At 38.3% G+C, this 16,001-nt stretch overlaps 1 protein-coding gene across 2 annotated transcripts in view; it reads right to left on the bottom strand.

The window, feature by feature from the left end:
• Marchf5 (membrane associated ring-CH-type finger 5) overlaps window positions 1-16,001 on the bottom strand; it is a 34,473-nt gene that overhangs the window by 3,516 nt on the left and 14,956 nt on the right. Inside the window, exons 3-6 of one of the 2 annotated variants that reach the window (XM_074078778.1) lie at window positions 12,533-12,679; window positions 6,069-6,199; window positions 324-507; window positions 34-200 (exon numbers count right to left, since the gene is read on the bottom strand). In XM_074078778.1, the coding sequence (XP_073934879.1) occupies window positions 34-200; window positions 324-507; window positions 6,069-6,199; window positions 12,533-12,548 (498 nt within the window). In that variant the 5' untranslated portion in view covers window positions 12,549-12,679. The remainder of the gene's footprint in view (window positions 1-33; window positions 201-323; window positions 508-6,068; window positions 6,200-12,532; window positions 12,680-16,001) is intronic. The other variant, XM_020166203.2, reaches the window with a different exon arrangement.

Raw genomic sequence — 16,001 nt, forward strand, 5'->3', positions numbered from 1 at the left:
CCACTTGAAAAAGTAATATTAAAGCCATCTTACCAAGATTGTCCTTTGTAAATTAGAGTTAACACTACTGAACATCAGTTTACCAACTATTGTCGCAATAGTAGGAAAGACAAGGGCTCCACACAAAATTCGGGTAGCAGAGACATGATCTGCTAAAGGATTAGCTTCAGCTGGAATTCGAGGAACAGGACAACCAATGCCTAGAGAGAAAAAATGCCATGTCAGTGCTAATACCTAAGAATAGCTGAAAAGTATCTTCAACCATTTCTAAAAAAAGCATGTCAATTGCACATGTACTTTAGAACCATAATTTAGGTCCTCACCTGGAAAGATACTGTTCAGAATTTGTAGTTTATTTGAGTATTTGCGCCATAGTCTAAGCACATAGTCCTCCCAGCGAATCATCTTGCCCAATATCAGCATGACAGGAATAGTGGGAAGTCCAATTAAAAGGAATAAAGGATCAGCTCTCTCCATAACATCCAGTCCTTCTTTATGGCCTACAACCTGTGAAGCAAAGGGCATTTAAATAAAAAACTAAGCTGGAAAGATATGAGTCCTGATTTATTTATAAGAAATATCACAATCTATTCAAGGAAAAAACAGTTTTTAAGTTACAACAGAATAAATAAAGCTTTAAAAATGGCTGACCATATTGATTACATTTCAGTTTTTTGGGTTTTTTTGAGATGGGGCTCACATTCACTACACTTCAATGGAGGAGAGGGGACCTCTGGTTTTTGCTTCTATTCCTCTTACTTGATCTGGTTACATTGTAGGCCTGGGATATTATTCTAGGTCCTTCTTGCTCTTCCTTTTAGGAGTTGAGGTCAGACAGCCAAGTGGTGGCACTGACCTTCAAGAGGAAACTACTGGTAACACACATGCACAGGAAATCAATGTGAGTCAACTCCCCATATAGCTATCCTTATCTCAACTAGCAAAAACCCTTGGTCCGTCCTATTATTGCTTATACTCTCTCTTCAACAAAATTGGAGATAAGGGCAAAATAGTTTCTGCTGGGTATTGAGGGGGTTGGGGGCAGAGGGAGGGGGTGGGTGGGGGGGTAACGGAGGGGGTGGAAGAGGGGGTGAGAAATGACCCAAACATTGTATGCACATATGAAAAAAAAAAAGAACCAGAATAAAACAACAGGAAACAAAAAAAAAAAAAAAAAAAAAAGAGGAAACTACTGCCAAGTAATTCCCAACACTTGGGAGGAGGTTGAGGCAATCTGGGAAAGTGAGGCCCTGACTTCTAAAACTCACTTGTGGGGCTGAGGGTACGTTGTACGTGCAAGGCCTGGGTGTGGTGGGATATGCCTACGGTGCCAGGTACTTGGGAGTTCAACATCAGCCTGAGCAACATAGTGAAAGCCTGTCACAAAAGATGAAAAGAAAAAGAAAATGCTTTTGGGGGTTGTATTCACACTAGAGCAAAAGAGAACTAAAGGGGCTGAGGCACAGCTCAAGTGGTAGAGCACATGCATAGCACTCATGAGGCCCTGAGTTCAAATCCTAGTACCTTAAAAAGAAAAATAAAAGTGGGAACTAGGCTGGAGATTCAGGTTCCGCTGTCCCAGGATAAAATACTCCAGCTCCCTCTGCAATAGCTTAAAGTCAGGAGTCCTCATGCTGCTTCCTTCTTCATGACAGTGGATGTAGAAACTCTCTAAACTAGTAAGGCAGGAACAAATAATAGTGTCTATTGAACAAAACTCTCTCAAGGATTTAATGTATTGGTGCTTAAAAGACTCAGTTCTGGGACCGGGCAGGAGGACTTCACTCTCACACAGGCTTTTTAATAAAAATTCAAGTGGAGAGTTGGGGGTTGGTGGCACACACCTGTGTGTAGTACAAGTCATTTTGGAAGCTAAGGTGGGAGACCAGCTCTAGCAATGTATTGAGACCCCATTGCAAAGAAAGAGAAACTTAAAGAAAAATGTCGGGGGAGAGAAGTTACAGCATAAAACACAAATGTTTAAGAGAGAAAAAAAAAAAGCAAGTAAAGGGTCTCATTCAAATTTCCCATAGCTAAAGACTGTTCCCTAGAGGAGATCGAATTAATGGCAAAAAGCAAAACACAAACACCCAGTGATCTAACACCTTAATCTAATTTACTTGCACTCCAGAGGTGTAAAAGAACCATATTTGAGTGAAAACTCAAAATATGAAAATGCAAATTCCGAACAGGGTACTGGTGACCCACGCCTATAATCCCAGCATTCTGGAGGTGAAGGCAGGAGAACTGCAAATTGCAGGCCAGCATGGGATATCTTCTATCAAGATGCTGTCTCCCCCAACCAAAAACAACAACCCCCCAAAACAACAAAAAAAACCCCACATGCCTATAATCCCAGCTATGTGGGAGGAAAACCAATCTTGCAATCCTAGCTATGTAGGAGTTATAGATAGGAGGATCACAGTCAGAGGCCAGCCCATAGCAAAGCACAAAAGGTAAAGCAAAAAAACACTGGCTATGTGGCTTAAGTGGTAGGGCACGTCCAAGTATAAGGCCCTGTGTTCAAACCCCAGTACTGCCTGCCTGCCTATTATACACACATAAAAGCAAATCCTAAATCCAGTTGTTATCAAAAAATTATGCTGATTTAGGTAGACACAGATGAGCTAATAAATTATGCTGACATATATTTGAAATAAATTATGGCATATTCAAACACACACACACACACACACACACACACTCTCTCTCTCTCAGGAAAAAAGTCACCTGCCAATACTTTTAAATTATACAACAGTACCTATCTACTGTCACAATCAAGGTCTCTCATGCTAGAATTAAAAAAAAAAATCTTTTCAAATGAGGCAGTACATCTGATTTCCAAATGGTTAACACTAACATACTGAGTTAAAATGTTTCTGTAGTCTTCTGCACTCCATGACATTTATATTACTGTAACTGCTCTGCAGCTATTTCATTTTAAACCTTGCCCTGAACATGGGGATTAAGTTCCCAATTTACTTGTGTTTTATAACACGCCCTACCTCCTGAGCTGGGCTCAATGGTTAAGTTTTTTATTAAATCATACCAATATGGTTCAAAATGCCCAGCTGGCAGTCCTTTTCAGAGAATATAATCTATGTTTGAGTCTTTATTGGCCCCATTAACTATTAAAATTCCTTTTCTTTTTTTTTTCCTGCATTGTGCCAGCCTAAGAACTCTTCCTCAAAGAGCAATTTCACTTTTTTTTGGCCAATAAGATCTTAAGAAAAATCAATCTCAGAGGGCCTGTTTCCTTAGCTGCAAAAATATGTATCTGTATTATATTTGTGCATCAAATAATGGATAATCTAACCTAAGATGATATGTCTTTGTCAGTCCTAGTCAGTCATCCTGAACTTCCCTGATGTGATGATGTACGGATATTATTAGAACTGCTCATATCAAAACAAAAACCAGAAAAACTCCTACCAGTATCACTGGGTGTGGCAGTGCAAGCTTGTAATTCCAGCAGTGAGGCTGGATCAGAAGTTCGAGACCAGCCTGGGCTACACAGTAAGACCCTGTCTTAAAAATAAAAGAAGCACAAAGCAAAATAAAATCTGCACAGTATTTATGAAAGCCTCTGTGTGTTAGTTTCTATGAAGATGCAATGAGGGGGAACAGAGAAGTATAAAACAGACTATACTTTGACGGAAATTACCTTCTAAAATAAGGACTAAGTGTAATCAAAGTTAAATAGGTAATCTATATGAGAAATGTCACTTGGTGAGCTGAGTGTGGTGGCACATTTATAATCCCAGTTCAGCACTTGGGAAGATAAAGGAAAAGGAAGGATTGTGAGTTCGAGGTCTATTCTGGGTCAAACAGCAGACCGTTTAAAAAAAACAAAAACAAAAAAGAAATGTTGACTGGGGCATATGGTTCAAGTGGTAGAATGCTTGCACAAGGCCCTCAGTTCAAACCCCAGTACTGTTCCCGACTTCCTCCCAGAACAAACAAACAAACAAAACCCAAAAGTCACTTGGTCAGCATGTGGGAAGGAGCTGCTTGATAACTTTCATAGGGGAAAAAGTAGCTAAGCATCAAAGGAAGGTTTTAGATTTGGATAAAGAAAGAAATGACTGGAAGGGCAGATAGTAGGCAGGGAGGATGACATAGCCAAAGGGCAGAGGTAAACTAAACAAGAATGGATTGGAGGGGGCTGGCTCAGTGACTCAAGTGGGAGAGAACCTATGTAGTAGGTGTGAGGCTCTGAGTTCAAACCCCAGTACCACCAAAAAAACCCCCAAAAAACAAAACACAGCTGGAGGAGAAAGCTCTATGAGTCTCAAAACAGAATGAAGCATAAAGTATGAATGCAGAGGACCCTGCATTCTTTTTCAAGCCATTCCTTCCTTTACAGGAATATAATTATGACAAATGATGGTTTACTATTTTTGATAAATTCATGTCTATATCCAGACTTTTTGGGTGCCATCAACATTTTATGAAGAAGCCTCAATAAATTTTGTCTCACCCTGACTATTAATGCAACAATCATAAAGACTACTCACTAAAGAGGCAACTGCAATTTCTAGAATATGAGATATAACTCCCTCCATGCCTTTGTTTTCTATGTACACTCTGATTTATATTACACAAAAGCAAATTATATTGTCTACAAAACTAAGTGTGTTAACTACTACTGAGTTACTCATGATACACATCAATCAAGATGCTGTTCTTGAAAACTACTACTTAAGACAGTGGAAGATGTTAAGTGGAAGGTATTTCAGGAAGACTCATTTGCAAAGACAGATAAATAAAAGACAATGATGTCAGAACCAAGAAGCTTCTTTAGTCAGCCAGACTGTGATAGGGGAGTAACAAGAAGTCAGGTGGTAAGACTGTAGAAAGGAGCTGGGCACTGGTGGCTCACACCTGTAATCCTAGCTACTCCGAAGGCAGCGATTAGGAAGATTGTTGTTTGAAGCCAGTCCTGGACAAATAGTTTTTGAGACCTGATCTTGAAAAAACCCATCACAAAAAAGGGGCTGGCAGAGTGGCTCAAGTGGTAAGAGCACCTGCCTAGCAAGCATCAGGCCCTGAGTTCAAACCCCAGTGCCACAAGACTATACAAAGGAAGCCACTGATGCAAGAACTGTCAAAATGGAAAAATTCTGGTCAGTACACTGAATTGTGGGGATGAAACAGGAAGAGTAACATGTAAATTGAGTAGATAGTAGGAGTCAAAGATAAAGAGAAATTATGGGGAATAAATTTAGGTTTCAAATTGAAGTAAAGAGAAGTTAACTCAATAATGCTGAGTGTAAAGTCATAATAGATCATTTAAGAAAAACAGTCAACTAGCTGGGGATGGTGGTACATGCCTGTAATCCCCAGGTCTCAGAAGGCTGAGGCAGAAGGATTGTAAGTGGGTTCTAGACCAGACTGAGCTACATCACAAAATCCTGTGTCTAAAACAAAAAGTATCAAAAAGAGGAGTCAAGCCGGCTGCCAGAGGCTCATGCCTGTAATCCTAATCACAGTTAGAAGCCTGGCCAGGCAAATAGTTCTCAAGACCCTACCTCAAAAATATCCAACACAGCTGCTCAAGATTAAGAGCACCTGCCTAGCAAGCATCAGGCCCCAAGTTCAAACAAAAACAACAAAAAAAAGGAGTCAAGAGCTAAATCTTGAAATCTAATCTTCTTTAATCTTCAACAATTACTGTCCATCAACAAGAGACTGGGTAGTACATTGTTACACTTTTTCTTACTTATGTGAATATCCAAGATTCACTATGAAAAGAGTTGTAGCTATAGTGTGCTTCCGTTTTGGGGGAAAAAAAAGGTGGGGGAGGAAAAACAGGTTTTTTTTTCTTTCTTGTAATTCATAAAGTCAGTCGGGAAGGATATATATGAAAGTAACAAGAGTGGCTACCTGGGAACGTGAGAAGGGACCTGGACAAACAAGGGACAGTAGTAGAAGACTTTACATTAGATAGCTTTTTATAAAATATTCTTCTATTGTTAACTATGATAATATCATTACTTACTCAAAATAATAAACTAAAAATTCCTATAATCAAAAGTAGCATCACTGAATACAGTAAAATAGTGAACCTGCATCACTGTCACTGCTCCGTAAGTCACAGCTGTCCAATAGATAGAGCCAACCATTATTCCTGCTGCAGCAAAAGGACAAGCTTTTGAGATCAGTCTATCTGCAAGATCCAAGACGTAAACAACTGGACCTATAATACAAAGAAAACAAAGTTTCAACACAAGGTGGTTTTTTAAATGACTTGTTCAATATTTTCTAAGATCCGAAGTACTTTTATGAAGTTGGATGTTCTGAGGCTTTAGAAACAGTTATAAATTTGATGGGATCTCAGCTTTGAATAGGTTAGAATTTCTCAGTCATTTGCATGAATGGCTCAATATTACGCCTTAAATTATAGGAAATAGCCTGTTCAAACTTTTATCTTCATCACTGAAACTATAATTAGAGCCTTAAATACAGCTGCTTCTTATAAAGGAAATAGTCCTCCCCTTCCATCTCTTGATCTCACCGGTTACCGCAAATGGGCCATTTTAGCTTGCTCTTTTCAAACATGTTCCTGGCAACCATTAAATTCTGTAGTACTTGTTAAGAATATCCCTTCTCTGTGTATGGTGGTACAGTGTGGAAAGGTAATCGAGGTTATTTTCTTTTAGTTACATAAAGTCAATTTATTTTACTTTGATTTTCAATGTGCTTTATTTAGTTGACTATTATTCTCTAACAAGTTTCTTTATATGATTATGCCAGTTTTTATCATATTCCAATAGCTGTATGTGCCAATTATACTTCTATTATGTGCATACTATTTTGGAGGTATTATACTAACTGCCATTAAACCCAATATAATTTAGCTTCAGACTTCTCCAGAAAAGTAAGATTATCAGGCTTGTTCAAAGCAATGCTAAAGAACTGGATATCTAAGTTTAACCAATACAAAACTTCTTGATTTAGTAACTGCTGTGCTTGCTGAACACCCTCTACATACCAATTATTATTTCAGACATTTTCTTAGAAATACACAAATCATTACCTACCTTCTAGGGGCTTACGGTCTAGAGAATGCTAAACACAAAAAGCAGTTATCTTCATTGTACAAAGAAATTAACATGGTAATTTGATAGTAAAATAATTAAACATAGAGGAACAATGCATCTTTTAAAATCCTTGATCAAAGCTCTCATTGATATCAGTGTTCACTGTATAAAAAGACCATACTGTGAAGTAAAGAGAACAATGGCAAGATCTTGAAGGACCTGTGATTTAAACGTAGCATATTTACTATCATTGTCAAGCTCTAAATTTAACATAACATTTAAAACAATGATAAAGATCTTTTGGGACCAAAGATGTAAAGCCTAATTTAATTTCTACTGACTCTACATTCTCTAAGAACAGCATTTCCTGAGTACATGACACTAGATGCTATGCAACAGGTATCATACATATCATATTTAATCTTCTAATACAGGGTTTAACTCTCAAAACACAAAAATCTGCTAGGTTAAGTTTATAACTCCATTAGAAGGCACAATAAAAGTCATCTTAATGGGTCACCAAAGATCCCTCGAATACTGATATTGAAATTAAAGATCATGAGTATATAATAAGAGCCCTGCATCTTAACTTTTATATTCTTTATTGGTAATTCTTTAATCAAAAATTGAAGCCACAAAAGAAATCTACAGACCCTCTTTAGCACATGTTCTGCACTGCATGTATCTGAAGAAGACAATTGCTTCACTTGTAGATGAGATCCCATTCCATCAACAGCTCAAAGTCAGTTCCAGCAATTGTCTCCCATTCTCTTACATCATTCCTGCCCCTACTCTTCACTGGCATATTTCCATCAAACAAACATGGTATTATTTCCTCTATCTTAAAAAAGCCAAAAAAACTGAAATCATCTTTTGATCCTTCTTATGTCACTACTCCCATTTCTTCCCCTCATAAGAAAATTAAGTCAAGAAGAATTGTCCATAACTCTCCTTTAATTCTCTCTTGAGGATACTCCACAAAAACTGCCATGTGGACGAGCTCCATATTCCTTGGGGCTGCAGGCATGGCTCAGGTGGTAGCCTAGCAAGTGCAAAGCTGCAAAGCCCTGAGTTCAAACCCCAGTACTGCAAACACACACACACACACACACACACCCTTAAATTCAATGGTCTGCTCTTAGTCTTCTTATTTGGCCTATCAGCAGTATCTGACACCTTTTCTTCCCAATGTATTGTTCTCCATTGCATTTCCAGAACATCACCTTTCTGCCATCTTAGCATCCACTTTTCAGTCTCTTTTGCTGGTTCTTCTTCTTGACCTCAATGAGGCCCACTCGGCCAACCCCTCCCCTAATTCAAGATACTCCCTATTTGATTAATTTGATCTATTCCTGTTTTTTCCTAAGGCCCTTATCACTTAACACACTTTTAACTTAATTATTATATCTATTTCCACTTACTAGAACAAGGGTTGGGAAACTGTCTTATGGGCCAAATCTAGCCAGTTGACTGTTTTTGTACATACTTTTGCCACATGCAAAGAACATGACCACAGGCAAAGTCTAAAATATTTACTACACTTTTTCTTCTTTTTTTTGTGGTACTGGGCTTGAACTCAGGGTGTTCACCTTCAGCCACTCCGCCAGCTCCCCACCCCTTTTTTTGTGATGGGTTTTTTTCGAGATAGGGTCTCATGAACTATTTACCCGGGCTGGTTTCAAAGTGATCTTCTTGATCTCTGCCTCTTGAGTAGCGAGGATTAAAGGTGTGAGCGACTGGCGCCCAGATTACATAGTTCTTTACAGAAAGGTTTGCTGACTACTGCATTAAAATATAAGCTCTAAAGGGAAAATGATCTTTTTGGTTTTATTGGTGTATCCCAAGTTCGTGTGATACTCAAGTATTTGTTGAGTTCTCTTTTGAGGCATACTTATGGTAACTGAACTATACTAATGGAGTGATGTAATTCCTAAAAAAGTCAAATATTTGGATAAAAATATAATTCCTAAAACAAACCTATCACTACTATTTTCATCTGTTATGAACAATGAGGATCTAGATGTTTGAATTGTTTTTTTTCATAAGGCCACAGAAGATTCTAGCAAAATGAGCTCAACATTTTTTTTAACTGAACCATTGAGTGTGAACTCTTCTATACAAGAAAAATATTGCTATTCTTCCTTTCAGAAATTTTCTAGCCCCCCCTTGGATTATATGCAAAATATGTCCCAGGTAAAATGAAAAGACAGGCTGAATTTTGTAGCACCCAATTTTAGCTTTTGTGACAAAACTCTTGTCTTTTGTCTTAACTTTATGTTGTCTAAATTTTTCAAGGCACTTCCAGACAGACCAATCCAAGATTAGTTTAATAAATAAGGAAGAATAAATGTTTAGTGTTACACGTACCATTAGAATTAACGGTCAGTCAGGGAGGAATTTCTGACAGATACAGATTATCTAGGTAAATTATTTGGTAAGCACAATCACTGAAATCCTCTGGATGACAGTCCCTAACTCATACTCTTCTTATAAGGAAATTTATATGCTACTATCCCATGATTTAGTCATAATCTTAGAAAAACAGCCATATTTGCTAGAGTCTTTGTATTGTTCGATTACAACAGAAAGAGATACAAGGAGTAGGGAAAGGCAAAACCTGAGCCCTTGAGAATCTCCATTCTAATAAAAGGAAGAAGTATGAAAAAATGTACCACACAGTTAACTACTGAAGAGCACAAAAGTTTCAATATTTTAAAAAGGTATTATGTTTGTTTGTTTTGTAGTGCCTGAGTCTGAACTAAGGGCCTTGTCCATGCTAGGTAAACACTCTACCAGTGAGCTACAATCCACAGCACTCATTATTGAATTTTTTTTTTTTTTTTGGCGGCACTGAGGCTTGAACTCAGGGCCTCACACTTGCTAGGCAGGCACTCTACCAGCCGAGTCACTCAACCAGCCATCATTATTGAATTTTTAATGCTTTGATGGGCCACACCACTTATGTTTTCAACAGCATTGCATATATACACAGGGCTGAGGTGTGGCTTAACAGTACCTGCTTAGCAAACGTACGTACTAAATTCAAACCCCAGAACTGCCAAACAAAAACAAAAAAGTACTATAGTTATACAATGGATGCCAATTGAAAAAGCTTTATATAAATAGGAATTTTGAAAACCTAATAATTTAAAGGGCAGTAGAAAAGCTTGCAATTAAAAGGAAGTCTATGTGAAGTCTCTTGAAGAATAAAGAAACATTTGAAAGACAACAACTATATCTTTGGTAGATTCAAATTTTTACATTTCAGATTTGACTGATATCAAAAAGTGAGCTGAGCTGGGTGTTGGTGGTTCATGCCTATAATCTTAGCTACTCAGGAAGCAGAGACCAGGAGGATAGCGAAGCCAGTCCAGGCAAATAGTTTTCGAGACCATATCTTGACGAAACGGCCTGTTGGAGTGGCTCAAGGTGTAGGCCCTGAGTTCAAATCCCAGTACTGGAAAAAAAAAAGTGAGCTGAGCTGGGCATGGTGGTACATGACTGCAATCCCAACACTGGAGAGGCTTCAGCAAGAGGATCATGAGTTCTGGAGCCAATCTTTGCTATATTGTGAATTCCAGGCCAGTCTGTGCTACACACAGCAGGATCTCATTTTTAAACAATAGCAAAAACTGAACTGAAAACTTCGGAGGAAACTCTTAAGTTCATGTCTATCCAAAAGAAGTAATAGCTTTGTCTAGCCTAGCAGACATTGCAAAAGTAGCATGCTACTGCTATGGTTCAAATTCAAGTCCAGCATGGCATGGTAGTACACATCTGTAAGTACAGCACTCAGGAGGCTGAGGCAGCAGGATCTCAAGTTGGAAGTCAGCCTGGGCTACACTGCAAGAGCCTCTCTCAAAAAACCAAGGGCTACCCAGGTGCCTGTGGCTCATACCTTTAATCCTAGCTGCCTATCATCCCAACTATAGCAAGAAGCCTGAAACAGGATTGTGGTCCAGTCCAACCTGACAAAAGTGAGACCCTATCTTCAAAATAATCAGAGAAAAAGGGATAGCTCCAATGGTAGAGCACACAAAGTCCTCAGCTGAAACCCCAGAACTAATAAGAAAAACAAACAAACAAAACAAGACATAAAGTCTAGTAATAAAGCTCAGTGGTAGAGAGCTGGCCTACCATGCAGATAGTCCTGGGTTTAATTCCCTGCCCTGCAAAGCAAAACAAACAGCTGGGTGCAGTGGCTCTCGCCTGTATCTTAACTATTTGGGAGGCTGAGACCTGGAGGATCAGAGTTCAAGGCCAGCCCTGGGAGAGTTTCAGAGACCCCCATCTCCATAATAACCAGATCAAAATAGACTGGGGATGTGGATCAAGTGGCAGAATGCCTGTTCGGCAAGCATGAAGCCCTGAGTTGAAGCTCAGTTTCATAAGCAACAACAACAAAACCCAAATAGCAAATTCAAGTCTCTATATACATACATGGCTGCTAAAGATACATCTTGGGTTGGATGCAGTAGCAATACACCTGTAGTCCCAAGGTACTTGGGAGACTGAGGTAGGAGGAATGCTTAGGTGAGGCCAGTCTGGGCAACACAGAGACTGGCTCAAAACAAAAACAAAACTAAACCATAAATACCACACACCAAAAACAAAAAGAAAAATGGTACACTTGGAATTTAAGAAATCCATGACTGAAGGGCATGCTGGTCTTAAACATTCAACGTCTGCAAGACGCTTGCTTATAATGTGGCTCAAGCGGTAGAGTCCTGCTTAACAAGTGCAAAGGCCTTAGTTCAAACCCTAGTCCTACCAAAAACAAAACACAGCACACATCTCTCAGGGCCTTTTCTGAGTTACAAAGCTATCTTCAAAAATACCTACAACTGGATTAGAGGCATGGCTCAAGTGATAGAGTGCCTGCCTAGTAAATGCAAGGCCTTGAGTTCAAACACCAGTGCTGCCAAAAAACAGTACAGCCAATGTAATGTCTACACCTTTTCAGAGTGCTGGTCTCCAACTCAGAACAAGACGTGATGAGCATAATCAAGTGTGTCACAAGACAACCTCCTGTAAGTTTCTGAGAAGATAACAACTCCCTTGAACTCCAAGGTTTTTTGTTAAGTGGTCAATAGTTTGCCAGGGAGGTTTAACAAGCAAAACAGACTGCTCTCAGAAGCCATGGTAAGTTCCTAGGTTTTGTTTGTCTGCTTTGCACTAAACTGGTTCTGACCCAGACCCAACCCTAATGCCAATTTGCTAAATTAAAACACCAATCTCACTTCCAGCGCCATCCAAAATGACGGATTTTTGAGACCATGTAGAGTCCAGCAATAAGAGTCTTAAACTTCTTTCCTCGCTCTAAGTCTTTTTTTTTCCCCAGTACCTGGAATGTCCTGCCTCTGTATTAAGTCTGTATACAAACCCAATTTCTCAGTGAGAACTAACCTAACTAGGTAGAGGTTCATTACCCCACCCTGTTCCTAACCCATGAGGCTTCCTTTACATACTACCCCACAAAATGCACTTACCCCTTTGCTTGTGCATAATGTTATTACTTTATGTTCTTGTTCAATGTTTGTTCAGTTGTCTCAATATCCTTTATGTCTGTCCATGTCAGCATCATCTTAGACTGAAAAGTCCCAAGGGGCAGGGGCCATGTCTGTTTTGTACAGTGCCTAGGATAGAACCATGTACAGATAGGTGCTTAAAAAATGCTTCTGGATGATGATTGGCATGACTCTCAAGGACCCTCTAGGCCACAGCTATCTTAGCACATGGTACTTGGCTGGATGTCAGGGCACTTTGGTCTGTTCCTCAGGGCAATGGGTATAATAGTACAAGACTTAGCTTCCGCACTCTACTATGGTGAGTATTTGACTCAATCTGCTTATTAAAATGGAGGCTTTTTTTTTTTCAAATGGAATAATTATGCAGCCCCAAGACAAAAATGGATTTTATTGGAGACAACAAACAACTCAACTAAGAGTTAAAAATATATGGGAAGCCAGGCGCTGGTAGCTCATACCTGTAATCCTAGCTACTCAGGAGGCAGAGAGCAGGAGGGTCGCAGTTCGAAGCCAGCCCTGGGCAATTAATGCCACGAGATCCTATCTCGAAAATACCTAAGACAAAAAAGGGCTTCTGGAGTGGCTCAAGATATAGGCCCTAAGTTCAAACCCCAGTACCACAAAAAAAAATAAAACTGGTATGGGAATGGGCTGGGGGCATGGCTCAAATGGTAAAATGTCTGCCTAGCAAATATGAGGCCCTGAGTTCAAACTCCAGTACAAAATAAAGTATGTGGGACTCTTAATAGGGTAGTAAAGAGGAACTCTTTCTCTAGCATTCTTCACTGTTTTAAACACTGAACACTAGGTCTAAGAGCTTATGGAAGTTTCATCTTTGACTTTTCTTACTTGTAGGTTGAGGGATATGTTCTTAGTTTTTTAAATAACCAAACAAACAGTAATTGATTAAAAAAAAAAATCCTAAGTACCACATGGTTTCAACTGCTTTGACCCTGGATACATATCAGTTATATCTACTTATCTTTATTTCACACTATCATAATTAATAACTAAAAGTCACCATAGTAGTTCTTTAGGATTCTATAGTTTGTGCCAAGGGAAAGCTTAGATTTTTTTACAAGAGTAACTTGTATGCCATAAGGTCAACTATTAAGTATTTACTAGGTACCTAATCTATACACAATTTACTATGCATTAAAATAAATGTAACTAATATTTAACACATTATAGTCACCACCTCCAAGGAAGCTATAATCTAGTTAGAGACAAGTAATAAAAATATATATTATTAAATAACTGAAAAACTACAAGGCAAAATTAACAAATGTACAATAGTATGATATAAACTAAATGTTAAGGAAATACTAGGGGCATGGCTCAATTGGCAGAGTGCCTGCCTAGCAATAGCAAGGTCCTGAGCTCAAATCCCAAACTGCCTAAAAAAAAAAAAAAAAAAAAAAAAGCTGAGGAAATTATAGGTTAAAAATTACAGAAGGGTAAGGATAATAAGATTTATTTATTTATTTTTGAGACAGAGTCTTGCTATGTAGCTCAGGTTGTCCTAGAACTTATGATCCTCCTGCCTCAGCCTCCTGAGTGGCTGGGATTAGAGGTAAGAACCACCATGCCCATCCCATTTGCTTTAAGTTTAACCAGGATTTGAAGTCTTTGTTGTACAAAAGGAAGCCAATCCTCAGTGGGGAATAAAAAGTATAAGTAAATCAAACCAAAACCAAACAGCGCATGCCAAACTCTTCTAACCAGAAAGACTTCATTGAAAAAATTTTTTAAGGTTTAATAAGATAATCATCACCACCAATTATCACTAATTAAAACATAAGACAGCAGTGTTTTTAATGGAGGACAGCATTTCTCAACTGAAATTCCCTTCATGTTTTAAAGTAATGATTCTCAAATTTATTGTACATAGAAATCACCTAAGGGCCTCATTAAAATACAGATTTCAATTCAGTAAAACAGGTGGAGAGTGAAGGATTACTGCATTTTACCAACTCTCAAATGATACCAATGTTGGTGGTCCTCAGATCATACTTTGAGTAGCAAGGCTTTTAAGTAGGTACATACATACACTGGCCTAACTCACTGGAAAAAAAAAGCGAACCTTAAAATGGGGTAGGTGGCAAAAAGTGAGAAAGTTGAAAGTCTGATGAGTTTCTAAGGTTTTCATAACTAAGCACAGTAAGTTTCCTATCAACAATGAAGAACACACCCTTAACACCACCCATTCATTTCTGCCATCATGTCTCAGAAAAGCAGAGCTGGCCAGCTAGCCAGCTAGAAACTAAATCTATATTAAAACTAAAACCTGCCACACCGAGATCCTCATAAATATGAACCATTACTCATTCCTCCTGCATCTTTTCTTCAGCCTTCTATTTCTTTTTCCAGCCAGTGTTTCTCAAGTGTTGTGTGGGGATTAATTGCAGTATCTGGCAATTTATTAGTTGGTCTATAGACAATTGGAGGAAAAAGTGATGCTTTTGATTGTGAACATTTCACAAATTTGAAAACACTAGTTTTCAAAGAAATTATTTTAGGCTCTTAATGGCTGTTTCATTTCAAGGGTCAACAAAGGCTTAATAAGGATATTTTAAAAAGGACTATTTCAATCAATAAATCAATAGCTCAAAATGTTCATCAAAAGGGAGAAATGAAAATTACATTTAACTCACAATGTCATAAATGATTAACAGTATAATCTTTGAATGAAGACTGTGATCTTGGAATGGGCTGTGAGTAGTGAATTAAGAGTTATTAGTCCATACTAGTGACACCATTGCTTCCATTATATTTTACTACATTATATTACATATACATTACATATACAAATAGGGACAAGAAACCATTGAAGTGTTTACATCATTTCCAACCAGTCCAGTAAATCAGACAGTCTCCATTATAAATTATCATTAAGAGCAAGGATCAAAATAACAGTCAAAGGCACTTCAGCTTCTTTTTAACTGAAGAATTAAGTACTGTCAGTGGCAAAAATCAATGACCAATATGCTCAGAGAAACAAAACAATCTACTGGCAAAATTCAACCAGACAATACAACTGGACACTATATATATGTTATATAGCAAGAAAGAACAACTACATACAGATGTATGCTCTTAAGTATTTGTTTTATGGCTGCTTGAAACAACTAGTGTACAGAGTATTAATCAACCTTTAGCATACCCGTGGATAATATGCAAATAAAGAAAATAGGCGACTTTTTATTCAGATCATCAATGGAAGAACCATGCAGTCAAGAAGGGATTTTCTTTGAACCAACAACTATTTTTGAACCTTGACCTGCAAAGGTATACTGGGATTGGTATGGCCAGAACGCTACCTATGCAGCAAGGAAGCAGCATACTCTCTAAAACGAAATTCACACATGGTTTCCTCTTGAGACAGTGGTAAGGACTGCATAGGAAATTCTCAATATAATTCAAAATGCAG

The sequence above is a fragment of the Castor canadensis genome, chromosome 7 (assembly GCF_047511655.1).
Source record: "Castor canadensis chromosome 7, mCasCan1.hap1v2, whole genome shotgun sequence".
Lineage (NCBI taxonomy): Eukaryota > Metazoa > Chordata > Mammalia > Rodentia > Castoridae > Castor > Castor canadensis.